Source organism: Oncorhynchus masou, chromosome 13, assembly GCF_036934945.1.
Source record: "Oncorhynchus masou masou isolate Uvic2021 chromosome 13, UVic_Omas_1.1, whole genome shotgun sequence".
Lineage (NCBI taxonomy): Eukaryota > Metazoa > Chordata > Actinopteri > Salmoniformes > Salmonidae > Oncorhynchus > Oncorhynchus masou.
The window spans coordinates 36,192,008-36,207,985 of NC_088224.1; the positions used below are offsets into that span (position 1 = coordinate 36,192,008).

The 15,978-nt window shown below is 42.2% G+C and overlaps 1 protein-coding gene across 3 annotated transcripts in view; it reads right to left on the minus strand.

Annotated features, from left to right (window-relative positions):
- The window catches only part of LOC135552183 (protein MTSS 1-like), a 46,385-nt gene extending 30,995 nt beyond the window's left edge, over positions 1-15,390 (minus strand). For 2 of the 3 annotated variants that reach the window (XM_064983646.1, XM_064983644.1), the window contains exons 1-3: positions 14,893-15,390; positions 9,699-9,760; positions 7,368-7,441 (exon numbers count right to left, since the gene is read on the minus strand). In XM_064983646.1, the coding sequence (XP_064839718.1) occupies positions 7,368-7,441; positions 9,699-9,760; positions 14,893-14,964 (208 nt within the window). In that variant the 5' untranslated portion in view covers positions 14,965-15,390. The remainder of the gene's footprint in view (positions 1-7,367; positions 7,442-9,698; positions 9,761-14,892) is intronic. The other variant, XM_064983645.1, reaches the window with a different exon arrangement.
- Positions 15,391-15,978: the final 588 nt, after the last annotated feature.

Genomic DNA, 15,978 nt, shown 5'->3' on the forward strand with positions numbered 1-15,978 from the left:
TCTGTAAATAATGTCTGAGTGTTGGAGTGTGCCCCTGGCTATCTGTAAATAATGTCTGAGTGTTGGAGTGTGCCCCTGGCTATCTGTAAATAATGTCTGAGTGTTGGAGTGTGCCCCTGGCTATCTGTAAATAATGTCTGAGTGTTGGAGTGTGCCCCTGGCTATCTGTAAATAATGTCTGAGTGTTGGAGTGTGCCCCTGGCTATCTGTAAATAATGTCTGAGTGTTGGAGTGTGCCCCTGGCTATCTGTAAATAATGTCTGAGTGTTGGAGTGTGCCCCTGGCTATCTGTAAATAATGTCTGAGTGTTGGAGCGTGCCCTTGGCTATCTGTAAATAATGTCTGAGTGTTGGAGCGTGCCCTTGGCTATCTGTAAATAATGTCTGAGTGTTGGAGCGTGCCCTTGGCTATCTGTAAATAATGTCTGAGTGTTGGAGCGTGCCCCTGGCTATCTGTAAATGATGTCTGAGTGTTGGAGTGTGCCCCTGGCTATCTGTAAATTATGTCTGAGTGTTGGAGTGTGCCCCTGGCTATCTGTAAATGATGTCTGAGTGTTGGAGTGTTCCCCTGGCTATCTGTTAATTGTGTCTGAGTGTTGGAGTGTGCACCTGGCTTTCTGTTAATTGTGTCTGAGTGTTGGAGTGTTCCCCTGGCTATCTGTTAATTGTGTCTGAGTGTTCCCCTGGCTATCTGTTAATTGTGTCTGAGTGTTGGAGTGTGCCCCTGGCTATCTGTAAATGATGTCTGAGTGTTGGAGTGTTCCCCTGGCTATCTGTTAATTGTGTCTGAGTGTTGGAGTGTGCACCTGGCTTTCTGTTAATTGTGTCTGAGTGTTGGAGTGTTCCCCTGGCTATCTGTTAATTGTGTCTGAGTGTTCCCCTGGCTATCTGTTAATTGTGTCTGAGTGTTGGAGTATGCAAAAGAAACACACAAATTGAATTCATCCATAAAATGTGATTTGCTAGTTTGCACTGATATCAAAGAACCTAACAAAAACAATTCCACAAATCTACCCCTTTAGTGTGAAAAGTAGCACTGAAAATCCCTTGAAATTATAAAAATGCCCTGTCTTGCGCAATGCAGTAAATATGATTTCTCCCTTTTGCAGAGATGAGATCATAAAAGCAGAAGCTGCCAAAGGAGTCCATCTGTACAGTTGATGGCACTGAGGCTTTCCTCCCTGACTGGCATGCCTGTCCTTCTGTCTGTATGGGGACCACTCACTGTGCATCCTCTAGTGATTTGCCCACATAAACAAAAAGGCCTTGGCCGGCCACATCAAATCGGCTCGTGGACCGGTTTTGAAACCGTGGGCCACCAATTGATCTACCTAATAACTACATATCATATGACGTAAAGTTTTATGTACGTTGTAGTACATTTTACAATCATCAAGTAGCATATGTGGATATTCACATTTTCTAATTTTCATATTCTCAGATGGACTTGTTTTTCAAGGACCATTTTTAACGGTTGTCTCTAAACCTAAGAAAGTCGACCTCCAGTCCCTCCAATCTGAACCACTGCATGTGACGTTAATGCTCGTCCTGATGCAACAGTCATTTCTCCGTACCGCTTGACCTTACAGTATATCTAGTAATTCTCCAAACCCTTTCACCTCTGTCACCTACATTCAGGCTCTTTCTTACCCTGGTCCTGGATCTGTTTGTGCACTGGCGTAGCACACACACCCTTGCAGTCCCCGCAAGATGGGGGCCCACGAGCTTTGGGGGCCCCCAATGCTAGAATAGCAGGAGATTACCTCAAAGATTCTTGAAAGTCGGGACAATCCTTGTCTAGCAGAGACAATTATTTTTATAGTTGAAAATAATGGATTTTGTTACATTAGAAAATTGACATTATTATGGAAATGATTTGTTTTGAGAATTTTCAAAATACTTTCAATATTATTAATGTCGGCTCAATGTCTGGCGCAAAGGATCCCATTTTAAAACTCGCAAACAAATCTTTTCCATAATAAGATTCCATTAAATGTCAATATATATAAAAAAGTGGGTCAATAATGGATATGAACTCAATTATCTTATGGTAGTTTCTTGCAATAGCGCTTTGTGACTTTAAAGAATATGTATCTCAAAACTGTGATTCCTAAAAGATGTGTTTGGAGATTTGGTCAACTGCGTCAGATTTGTCTAAAATCCTAAATGAATCAGGAATGAGCAGGGACAGCTATACCATAAGGACCCCTTATTCATGTCCTCATTACATGTAATGCAACAAGACCACTCATAATCTGTAAAGTTCTCCAATTTTGATAGATTTAAACAAACAATATTGGAATCACCACGATCACAACCATAAACTGTCAACTCCTTCTGCCTGATAGAATATGAAATTTGGTTCAAATATGTTACATTTAATTCGTTTTTTATAGTCCTAAAGCAACTGATGAAAATTTTTGTCAATTCTGTAAAACATCAACTCCGTCAGATTTTTAACTGACATCAACTCCGTCAGAGTGCTGAAAGATCTGATAAAATGGTTGTGTTTTTATTGGTGATTTTCAAATGAATCATTTTCCATATTTTACAGATGTTTGTATTGAACTTGAGCTTTCAGAGGCAAAAATGTCTGTTGTGAGTATATGTTGTCAGCTACGTCAGAGCTTGTCAACTGCGTCACTGATGGAGTCCAAAAATGTTTTTTTCATATTCTGAAAAACTATAATAATCACAGATCTGCAACATATGCTTAAACAGTTTGCTGTGCAGGACCTAATGGATAATGTTTGCTTGATACATTTTGTTTCATGTTCTAAATCTAATTAGCCCTGGAGCTTTTAATAGTGCTATAAAATAAAACAAAAAGACGTTTGGTGATTTGTATTCTTTATTTGAATAATCTAATGTTAGAATTAAACAATCAAGGCCTTTAAACACTTGTTGGACAATAATTGTAAAAATTAAATGCCTTTAATGGTGTCTGACGGAGTTTTTATGAAAAAGAAATCAATAGAAGGTTGTTCCTTTACATGGTTTGATGGCTGATACTTTGGTCTATCAAAATATAGGTACCTTTTTGGGTTAATAGTAAGACCAATATTTGTGGGGGAAAAAAGTTTAGATTGTACCATCCTTCAAGAATCCCTAAGCTCTAAAACAGCATCACTTCCTTTCAGCCTCATGGCAAAACGTATAAAATACTGTAGCATAAGATAAGCTATAGTACTGCACATTTTTCTATCTGCCCCATGGGGGGGGGGGGGCTTGTGGGGGCCTTGTGGGGGCCCCGCAAAACTCTACTACGCCACTGTATTTGCGCTGTCTTGACAACTCCTATACTCATCGTCACGTGAGTGAGCTGGCAAGGCAGCACAAACAGATCTGGGACCAGGCTAGCCCTTTTTACCTGCAGGATCTAATTCTCTCAAAGGCAACACAGAAGGGTTGCTGACATCTGCCACAACACCCCGAGCTCTTAAAAAAAGGAATCCTTCCTGGCAGTGGGGCGCCATGGCAACCACAGCCACACAATACATAGCAAATAGGTGCTGGGTGTAGAAATAGAGCAGACAGAATGACTACGTCTCCTAGTTTTCATATAAAGACATTAACGGTGCTGTGTCAGAGGAAGTAGGCCGGATTTAGCTGTTGAATGCTTGTTGCATACAAACTGAGACTTCAATGTGAGTGTAGCAAACATGTGTTTACCACATGCTTTTGGCAGTGATGACTGTTCTGTAATTTCTAGTTCTATGATGCATGTAGCCGTAGAGTTGAGTGCCAAATGGCCATTAATTAACACAAAGGGCTGCTCACATGATCCGACGCAAGCAGACCTCATTGAGACTGGACCTATGTTCATATCCATTGGAAATTGTAATCAAACTCCCATCACACTGAACAAGGGTGCATCAACATGAACAAAGTCCTATGTCAGGTGTCTTCACACACGGCTCTTCACAATGGTCTACCTTCTATTGTTTATGCCGTCTCCCACCGTTGAGGTGCTAAGGACTCCTACAGCATGGCTCCAGAGGCGGGACCAGCCCTCCTGATTTCCATACTTGTTGCCATGAGCACCGGTCTGGCTGTGACTAGCTGCTGTGTGGAAGGACAGGACGGGAGCCAAGCACTTATGGCCATCCGTTCGAGACGGCCTCTTTGAGACGCAGATAAATATGAAAATGAGGTGGGGGGGGGGGGTTAGCGTAGCCTACTGTAGGACTGTTTATCCTGGATCAACGGTAAAAGGACAGGGGTGCGGACTGGAGTAGTGTGGCTGTCTTAGTTCAAACAATCTGGGAGGTGCACTGACAATTGTAGGCCTGTCCTTTAGAAACCTCGAGGTTCCTCAAAAGGCTGTGCGATTGCGTAAGTGGTATAATACTGTATGCAACACGCATTGGAACAAAAGACAAGGCACAAACAAAGGGCACAAAAGAAACAAACCTTAGTGGCCTTATGTGTCGCATAAACAAAACCGTGACTGGACGTTGTGCTGAGCCCCGACCTTACATGGTCATCATATGGGGCTGCCTCACACCACACCCAGACAGTCAGACCGAGTAATGAAAGGGAAGAATGAAAAGAGGGCAAAGCACTGCTATTTTCAGCGTACTCCACTTTAGATTGAGAAATGGGCCTCCCTACACTCAGTCAATCTCCCCAGTCTAGGGACTAGCACACAAAAACAGCCAATGGCTAATCATGGTGCAGTGTGGCTAACTGCGGAACCTCCCATAATGACGTTTTCATGTCTATATGACAATGTATGTTGACATGGAGAAAAGACGGTCCTATCGTACAACAAAAACATCTGTAAACATACATACACTGTGGCAGACAATTTCATTTGTCAACCTCCTCTACTTGGCCTGTGGTTCTCAACTGGTTTTGCCTCGGGACCCAAATTGAACCAGGTTGTCTCAGTTGCGACGCAATACTAGCATTACAAAAAACAATCGGCAAAATACAATCTGGAAAACTTTTTTTGTTGTTGGAATTTTCCCCCGTTTTCTCCCCAATTTCGTGGTATCCAATTGTTTTAGAAGCTACTATCTTGTCTCATCGCTACAACTCCCGTACGGGCTCGGGAGAGACGAAGGTTGAAAGTCATATGTCCTCCGATACACAACCCAACCAAGCCGCACTGCTTCTTAACACAGCACGCATCCAACCCGGAAGCCAGCCGCACCAATGTGTCGGAGGAAACACTGTGCCCCTGGCAACCTTGGTTAGTGCACACTGCGCCCGGCACGCCACAGGAGTCGCTGGTGCGCGATGAGACAAGGATATCCCTACTGGCCAACCCCTCCCTAACCCGGACGACGCTAGTCCAATTGTGCGTCGCCCCCCTAAACTCTACATTGAAAATACTGGGATTGAAGAAATATTGTTCAGAGATTAAATTATTTGGAAATGTAAGTACACTGAAATGTCAACACACTTTCTACCTGGTTTAAGTCGTTTTTTTAAACTCAGATACCCATGACCCATTCAAAACCTCACGACCTACCAGTTGAGAATTGCTGTCCTCGACCATATTATATAATAGCCTATTCAAAAACTGGTATTGAAAGAAATGACATAGACAAACTGGATTGCGGTGCTCAGCATAAGAAAATGCTTTTATTTAGCACTGGTGGCTATTTCCACTGTGTTGGGTTGATATCCCCGTACACCTACACGGTTGAAAAGGTATTGTCAAATGTTGACCTTTCATCCTTTGTGTTGAAAGGCCTCCCACTGTGGCCTTTGAGTTGTGAGCGTCTGATTGTCTAGCTGCAATAATTTACAGCAGAGGATATGAATATGCGGAAATGTATAAATAGGGTTATGTAGCTTACGTAATGATTGAACTGAACCTATGGCAGCCAGATTCAATAGCCATTACTGGATTGAATAAAAACATGTGGCATTACAATATGTCATTACTGAGGTATTGAAAAATGGAAAACATATTACTGAAGAATCAGAGGGGTTTTATAATGAAAGCCAAGGGAGATTTTTTTTAAATTACGATTTTTTTTAAATTACATTTCACATATTGATAATAAAAGGCCCTATGGGCTTCCTTTGTTATGTCATAAAACCTTGGAAATCATTGTGGGTAGTAGCCTACATATTAGAAAGGAGGGAGAAAAGAAGGAGAGGAGAGGAAAAGGAGGTCACCATTCTCACTTCACTCTGTCCACTGCCGTGGTATCCCGCCTTACCACTTAATTCAAGTGACAAAAGTCTCCAAATGAAGTTCATTCTGTTCAGGACATGCCCTGCCTGTGAACTTCAACAGTAAACCCTCAGAGGTGCCCAGTCTCGCCCCAAAACAAAGCTGCACCGTCACAGGCGCGACCACAACCACGGTTCAACCTCCCAGGATGGTGTGACCGTGTTCTTGAACCACATTCTCATGTTAACACTTGAAACACTTTTTAAAAAGTGTTTGATGGAACATGACAGCTCTTTAAGACGTGACAGCCCTCACATTAAATGAAAAAAGCTCCACTGACCTACTATCCCTTAAATTAGCCAAGCGAAGAGTGACTGCCTGGTCGTGGCTCGCTCTGTCACCGTGACAGTCAGTGGCCATGACAGCGCTCTGTAGTGGGCAGACAGACCAACCCCGACCTGACCACAAACCCACTCTTCCTGCATCTCACAACCACTCTGTTAACAACATTAGGACCACAAATCCTGCTGATGGAAGCTTGACGTTGCATTAGATTGACAGTTCCGATTGTTGAGGGCGAGGGAGACTACTCCTTCAGAAAACATTCATATAGCATTACATAAATGTAATACACTCACTATTACTACATAAAAGTGTGTATGGCAAAAATATTCCCCACATCGTCAGTTAGGTAGTGTCATGCCTTCAGAAATGACAAGGCAGCTCCAGTTTTGTTGACGAAAACACTATCATAGTGTATTAGAATAGTGGGTATGGGGAAAACATAGTTTCCAAGACATGAACATACTGTACATGCATCCATCAATGAGGTGGACAGCTCAGTGCTCAAGTGTCTGCCAGAAAGGCAGGTTAGAGGTTAACAGGAGGGTGACTGAGCATGACTATTAGTGGCTCTTTGAAGTCCAAATGAAAGGTTAAGCAGAGAGCTGGCTAAAGAGGGGTGCATACATTATTACAATATGGGTCTTTGTAAATCATTCTAAATGATTATGACAAGTCTTATCCATGTATTTGAACATGAAAGACTACAACAGCAACCAGGAGAAAACGTGATTTCCTCTGTCAATATGTGTCCTTAGCATCACGACCAGGCCCCACAATACTCCACTGCCATTTGTCCTCCAAACCACACACACACATACATACACACACACACACACACACACACACACACACACTTCATAGCCCCCCGACTATGAGGTACATCTGCTTACCTCTGCTGCCGGTTGCCAGATCAGCCACTTTCTGAAAGGCGTCCAGGAAGGCGGCTACCGCGACAACTGTCGTCCTGGGAGATGAGAAAGACACAGCTGGTCACCATTCTGATTATTATTGGCAGCAGAACATACAGTATGTACAACATCGGCCTACAACCATACAACACCCATATTCACCATGGTTTGAATCACTTTACCAGTAGCACCATATGCTTTGGGAAAGGGGTGGACAGAGTTAGTAGTCTGGTCAAGGTTGGGTCAGTGTTTACCCTACAATTGTATACGTGGGGTGGGTCCCTCCATCTAGCTCTAATGCACCCCCCCCCCTAAACATGTTATAGGTTTCTATTGGTTTCAATTGACAATTTGATGCCAGAGGGCCCGGATGGGTGATGGATGTTGCTTTAGGGGCCTTTACACCTCACATGGAAATTGAATTTGGGGAAAGACTGGGATTGCATCCAACTAGATTCCCATTTTTTTTGCATTACCTTTCATAAATATTCACCATCTAACTATATGAAGATGTTAACCTTCGACCATCCCCGTATTTACACAATTTCAAACCCCCTTAGTTGGTAACCATAAGCAACCACACTGCATGGGGGTACAAAACTATGTATAAAGGGGTCACGGTAGATTTAATCTGGATTATTGTTGAGGCTTTTTTTTTTACCTCTATGCTCTTCCATTTCTGCATTTTAAGATTACCATGCAGCCAGAGAAACAAATCCATTACTAAATTGTCTGTTCCAGCCCTCCCTGAAATTGTATAAAGTAGAGACTGACCTTTGTTGACAAGAAACTGAGCTGAAATTGAAGTCAGTAGGTAGGCAAGGTATCATCAACTAATTTGATGTCATAAATCATTTCAGGATAGGGAATTCAACTGAGCCACATGCTGCATGATAGTAGTCTGTTGTACAATGTGCAATCCAAAGGGTTGCTTTTCTCTCATTCTTAATGAAGTAACGACTATTTATTTGAGCACAGAAAAACACAAGGCTAAGTGGATGCACGCATTCTTCGTAATTTAAAGCAGAGCATGGTTTCTTAAAGAGTGGGCATGTCTACTCTAAATTCAGATGATATTTAAAAGGAGAATTTGGCCTTTTTATACCCCATGTTTATTTTGGATGTAAATGGCAAGTTGTAGAAGGGTCCAGACACATTGTTTTTTATAGCAATTTCACTTACCCCAACCAGCGATTCACTTCCTCATTCTCGTTGTGCAGTATGGGGGCTCTAAAAGGACTTACTTGGCTGTTTTCGGAGCATTAATTCATGTTTTTCTTTCCAGAGCTGCACAACGAGGATGAGGAAATCACAAAAAAAAAGAAGGGTCTGGACCCTTCTATAACATGCCATTTTAAAAAGCTAAATTCTCCTTTAAAATGGTGTTTGGAAAACACCGGACTAGGTCGCACACAATTGGCACTGCAGAGGTTATGTGTCTCTGCCCTTTGGCACTCTGGGACTCCCTCCCTGTAGCATGTAGTTGGTGCACCGTGCCACTGCTACCGTCCTAGATTACAGGAGGTGTGTGTCACGTAAGCACGTACATGCACAGTGCTGTACACAGATGCAACAAAACAAAATGATTTGCTTCACACAACATGCTATTGTAGACACACCATTTACCATGTGGTGAGAAAGAGCTGCAAAAATAGAACACTAGAAAAATGCATGTGCTGTTTGTAATGTTAGCATGTTTCGCTTTCCCTGCGGAGAGTAAGAGGCGAGATTATAGAGCTATGGATGCAAGACGACTTGTTGAATGAGAAAAAGGCCAAGAGGCTAGGAGGACATTTCCAGCTGGCTTCCGTCACATCAGTGGCAGGATTTCTCAGGAACCCTTTTCCTCCACAAACCTCAGCGGGACAAGGAAGTAGAGATGTTTTTCAGCCGGTTAACCCCGTGTAACCCTTGGCCTGAAATGAAAGCGTCTGGCGCGCTGCGCTGATCCACCACGCTGAGATAATGACTTTATGATTTGATCGTTAATCTCAGTTGATGAAAGGTTCATTAAGTTCTTCCCTTTTTTCCTTTTCTTCCTTCCCTCATGACCTTCAGCTGTGACTGTGTGAAACTGTGATCCAGAAACACACTCACAAGACCTAGGGCAGTGTGTGTGTGTGAAATTCTAGACAGATAACAAGGAACATATGAAGAAGAAGGATTTTTTGGTTTTGTTTCTATGAGGTTGGGTAAATGGAGTGTGCCTGTGTGTGTGTGTGTGTGTGTGTGTGTGTGTGTGTGTGTGTAGAGAGATGTGCAGTAAGTCCTGTGTTTCTTTGTTGTGTTGTTTTGCTTTGTTTGTTTGTTTACCTGAGCTGTGATTGTAGCTTCCCGGCCTTGCTGATGAAGTCATCCCACACTGGGTAACTGCTCTGAGGACATAAAAGAGAAACATGTGAGGACGAGGAGTACACACAAAAACATTTCTAATGCAACATGTCCGCAAGCTCATGTCTGAAAAATCTCACATATACAAGAGCAACAATGGGAGAGATCAATAAATTAAATCCATTGACCCATACTGAGATTGTAGACCCCGCTCTCACTTTCAGTGTATGTAAAACAATAGCCCACAGGCAATATGGATACAGTTAGGATCAAATTGGGTTCAATTCAAAGTCCCAATACTGCATTGCGGTATCTCTGTTGAGAATGTAGGCTACCACGACTGAAGTTGAACTACACTAAACCGAAGAGTTCTAAAAAGTGGATTATAAACAGAGTGGTTCAAGCCCTGAATGCTAATTGGCTGAAAGCCGTGGTGTATCAGACCATATACCAATTTTGTTGGTAATCAGTTTATAATAGTAATAAGGCACCTCGTGGGGGGGGGGGGGTAGGCACTATGCATTGTGTCGTGCTTAAGAAGAGCCCTTGACCGTGGTATATTAGTCATATACCACCCCCCCCCCTGGGCCTCATTGCTTAAATAGACTTCAAACATCATAGGAATCCGATCGATTGAGTGTTGCCTTTGTTGTTAGTGCTGAGACCTTGAAGGCTTATTCAATATGAGGTGCAAGAACATTGCAAATGTACATGTTTGTCATTTAGCAGACACTCTCATCCAGAGCAGTTACAATGAAGTGCCTTGCTCAAAGGAACATTGACAGATTTTTCACCCAGTCGGTTCATGGATTCAAACCAGCAACCTTTCAGTTATTGTCCCAGTGCTCTTAACCACTAGGCTACCTGCCTCCCGAAATATTTGTACTTTACATTTGAGTCATTTTTAGCAGACGCTCTTATCCAGAGCGCATACATGTTCTTACTGGTCCACCATGGGAATCGAACCCACAACCCTGGCGTTGCAAGCACCATGCTCTTGCCAACTGAGCCACACGGGACCTGAAATGTACCATATAGGACTGACACTCGTCTTAGAAGCAGGTGACTGTAGGTTAGCCTGCCTGTCTAATGACATGTTGGCCTCTGGTTGAAGCACCTTGTCCTCCCCTCCCAGGCCTCTAATGTCTAAATTCAGGGCTGTGGTGGTGAAAGGCCAGAGTGGTAGATAGCCAGCTATGGTCTGGGGGCCATGCAGTAAACATCTGTCACCAGAGCAGTCTGGGTGAAGCTAACAAGGCCTCACCACAGCTGGAAGGCAAGAGACCGTGGAAGTCAACAGGGAACGGCCTCTAGCTGGGGGTGACATGCTCGCTGAGTGGACAAACACAAGTGTCTTCTTAGTGGTGTGTGTGTGTGTGTGGTGTGTGTAAAAGTTCATAAGTGTATCCACGACTGATGAGGAGACCTGCACAGGAGGACAGACAGGGGTTAAACTACTTAGGTGGGTAAATTAAATTCCAGCTCAACTTCCTCCACTCTGAGTAAATATGTAATAATACATGAACATGGTGTATTTGAGATACAAGATGTGCATTTCAATTCACTCTCTGAATAGACTACTCAATTCAAATAACTACTCACAACCCCACTGTTTTGAACATAGAAAACACCGTAGAAAATATACACCCTAAGCCTTTTTACTGTGATAGCAATGGATTACAGCCATGAGTTGATAATGGGGCCGAACAATCACATTACGTGGCGGTGGGGTTAACGAGATAGCACACTGTCAGACTTGTCGTTGTCAAGGTGATGTGTCTTGAGTGATTGATTAGTGCCCTAGCCGCACTCCCCTGAGAGGAGGAATACATGTGAAGTCTGCCGTCTCTCAGTGCCTCACTCAGGCATCCTTTTGTTCATCCACGGCACTAGCCCTCCACATTGGTTACCGTGACAACACGATCGAGGCAGTGACGCTGCACTTCAATCTCCCTGGCACCCATCCTTTACATCGCTGGGCGAGGAATTACATGAAATATGCACTGCTTGAATTCACCACGCAACTCACTTATATGGCTTCTGTGCGTTGATTTCCTACTGAGAGATCATCATTTAAGCATCGCAAACGGTATTTCAAATTCAATGCAGTGACTGAATAAATGCAGATCATTTAAAATGCATTGAATCAGGAAAACAAAAAGATCAGGCTTTGACTCAGGCAATTCTAACGCATGGTGCTCATCTCAGAAATGAAAATGGGTAAAAAGAACATGGCTCTATGCTCAACAAGACTTCGCAAGGATCCATCAATTTATGGTCATAAACCCTAGAGCTCTGCTTTGTATCTGGTTATCTTTTCCATCCATTTCAGTTCTATGGTTCATCTAGTAATTTCACCCCAACCCCCCAGTGAGAGGATTATTTTAGCCAGAGTGATGATCCACTCTGATTTAATATAAATACTTATTAATAAACCAAAGTAGGCCTACATCCAATGCCCTCGATAGCATTACCTTCAACCTCGAGCCAACAGATTAATAATGTAATGCTGCTCAAACACGTATACATTTGAAGGGGTAATAGAGAATAAAGCATTATGGGTCGGTTTCCCAGACACATACAGTATTAGGCCTGGACTAAAAATAGTCCTAGACTCTCCATTGAGTAGCCTGTGTTTTATTTGGCTTAATGATTCCAGAAAACAGATCCACGAATTAGCACAACTCACAAATAAAACCTAAAAGTACACCTCTATAGAACCAATTCTGAAATGATTAAATTACCACTGAATTCCATGATTTCTTTGTCATTCATACTGCAGTATTTAATACACAGTTTAAAGAACGCTTGGAGCTCAGGAAAGGCATGTAGGATTGGTTCCAGTTAAACAGATGAATGGTAATATGTCTGGTTAGACAATAAGGGATGTGTGAACAGTATCTAAATGAATGATGTATTAACACACACACACACCATCCAGCACGCGGATTCAATTTAAGCACAAACATTGGCGAGCAAATATAGGCACATAGAAAATCCCCACCCACACATGTACACATCCGCCAGCAGACCAGAGTGTAATTCCTGGTGCCCTTTGGAAAAGCCCTCCACCTACGAAAATGGTTTATTACACAAGTCTAGTGAAACCTGTCTGAAATGGCTGTAGAAGGCTATCATCAATGAACATATTTCTGCCTAATGTTAGACCACTGGAAAGCATTTGTCATCATCATAATCTACAAAAGTTGCCCATTTCTCTGAAATAGTTTATAGTTAAGCAGAGTTGATCACATGGCTTTGCAAAAGTTTCTCAAACCAGATCATGGACATCGTGGTTTTCATTTGTTTGGAATCTCAATCTCTATTCTCCTACATCAAATGTTTATCCACCACCAGTGGCTGTATTCATGGATGCCAAAGGAAGCCTGGCTTCCCAAAACAACTGACCAATAAAAGTTTTTTTTGTATCTTTCGCCTCTCTGTGTTTCATAATTTTCCAACAATTTGCAAAAGGCTGAATGTATTTCACCGGAGAAAGCACGAAACAGAGCCCCTCGGTGTGTGCAGGCCCTCTATCTTATGCTGTCTGGTCAAGCGAGTATGACATTGTTGCCGCCGGTAGCATTGAAGGCAAGGAAAGCGGCGAGCATCGGCCTCCCTTGACAAAAGATTTGACCGAAAACTTCTGCATCTCGTTGTGTTGTTGTCTTCTGGTGGCTAAAATGGTTCCTTTCCTACACAAGCCATGGCTGGAGATTTGGACTTGTAGTTTTACTTAATTCTCAAGTGCTGGCCAATGATTATAAAGGCGATTCTGATCCAACCATACATATACATTGTTGTGCCACTGGCCTGAGAGGATGTTCAATAATTTCAATAAGTAGCTAGACGTAGAAGGCTAATATTAACTAGACTAGCGAGTAAGCATTTTAGCTAGGTAGCCTAGGACAACAAAAAATAAAAGTGTGTACTGTATGACAGAGTGATAGACCGTTTCGTCAAGAGAGGAGGATGGCGTTGGCGTTTCTCTACAAGTAGGGTGAGTCGACATGTTTTTCTACTTGCACGAGCACGAACACAAATCAGAACCATGGCGAGCCACATATTTAGCTTACGTTGATTGCACTCAATTGTTTTTGGTATCTTTTAGTTGTCACTGTATTAGACTAAGCAGAGGTGATTTGATGACGTTGAAATATTGAAGTTGAAATGGAAACATTAACTTGCTTGACCATGCTGTAGGTCATGTAACAACTGTCTGTTACTGTACATGCAATATGCTTTGTGGACTTCACTGGAAATAGGTTGTTATCTGGTTTTGTGATAAAACAAAGGTGTGGTTGAATTTATACTTCCACTGTGTCCTCTTATTGTCTCGACCCTTTACGCCTATATATCACGGTCGCAAGGCATATGAAATAACAAACAACGCAATTATCACAACACATAGTAGGTTGTAATATGGGGGCGGGGTGGGGGTAATGCATTCAGTTGTCAGAGGAACAGGTGGGAACGTGTAAGAATAGGCGCGCCAACACTTTCGGGCAGACTGGAGCGTGCGACAATATGATATTTTCTATCATTTTCTCTCTCTCTGCTTGTTAGGCTAAGCATAGAAAATACACATCGTCATGCTTCCTTCGGAGATGACATTGTGCAAAAATAGCATTTCTTTCATTTCCAACTGTTGAGTGTAGGATAAAAGCAAAATAAAAACAGATGCGTAGCCTAAATGAGTTTCACATCTCAACAGTGACACATTTTATTGCTCTCCTCAGAACAAAAGTCAAGGGGAAACCTTCAGGACATGCATTTACTGCTGCTTGATTGACGTGGTTTCAGAAAATTCTATTCTAATCCATATCCTGGATCATGTAGCCTTTTATATGCATCCGTTTGTTGTCAAAGAATCAGAACACACACACCGTGCGTATCTCGATTCTAGGCAGTCCCTCCGTGAGCGCAATTTACTAGCCTAGGCTGTACACAATAATTTTTCTACCAGCCACTCTTAATTTTTTTACCGTATTCTGCAAAATCAAATATAATTGCATGCCCTTTATCTATCACAGTCAATGTCACATCGATTAGCTATAAACATATAAGGGCACGTATCAATAAAACGTATTATTCTATTAAAAATTAAAATAATACCCTACGGAACCTAAATAAATATTAAGATAAACAATGAATACTTGAGTTCCCGAAGTGTTACCTTCATGTCGCCTATCACTGTTTGAAAAAGTCCTCCGAGCGCACTGCATTCTCTTTCAATGACAGTCTCCATTTTCAGCAATGTATTATCTCGCCAAAACTGTAGTAAAAATGTGTATTCTGTCCTCCAAAACTGACTGAAAAAAGAAACTCAATAGTAAAGTATATTTTAAGGGCAAATATCCTTTCAAAGACTTGCTGCAGTATCCTGTAGGCAGCACTCCCGAACGATGGAAAGCAAAACAGCCGTGAGATTTAAACCCCACGTTAGTTTCCACACAGATATACATTCCATGTTTTTGCGTTTAAGACCATACTGAAAGAAGAATACAAATAGGAAATCCTAGAGGAAATACCACTTGTTTAAAAACGTGTGACAAAAAACGAAAACAATTCGAGTACTATCACGGCATAGTCGAGGTTTAATTAAGTTTCTTGCCACAGCTGACATGCGAACTGCAAGTGTTTTACCCACGCGCGCCAGCATGCAAACCTTGAGCGCGCGTCCGCGTCGCCCCTCCTTTTGAGGCTAGTACAAGGATACTGTAGGCCTACTTCTATGCATCGCGGTGCATGGATCATAATACATTACAAAGGGTTTGGAAAAAACGAAACTTTTTCATGTCACATTTTATACAGTAGACCTAATCCTTAGATGTCATGTGATATTTAGATTTCACATCATTTATCGATTGCAAATTGACTACAAGAAGCCCAAACATACATATTATTTGACTAAAACATAATAATTCCAAATCTTGCTTACATTTGTATACTATCACGTATCTCTCTATATTATGAGTGGGAAAGCTAACTAGAATAGAAAGAAGATTGGGAGGCCCCGGTGCACAACTGAGCAAGAGGACAAGTACATTAGCATGTACAGTTTGAGAAACAGACGACTCACAAGTCCTCAACTGGCAGCTTCATTAAATAGTACCCGCAAAACACCAGTCTCAACAGTGAAGAGGCGACTCCTCTGTTCTTCTAGGCAGAGGTCCTCCATCCAGTGCCTGTTTTCTTTTGCCCATCTTAATCTTTTATTTTTATTGGCCAGTCTGAAATATGGCTTTTTCTTTGCAACTCT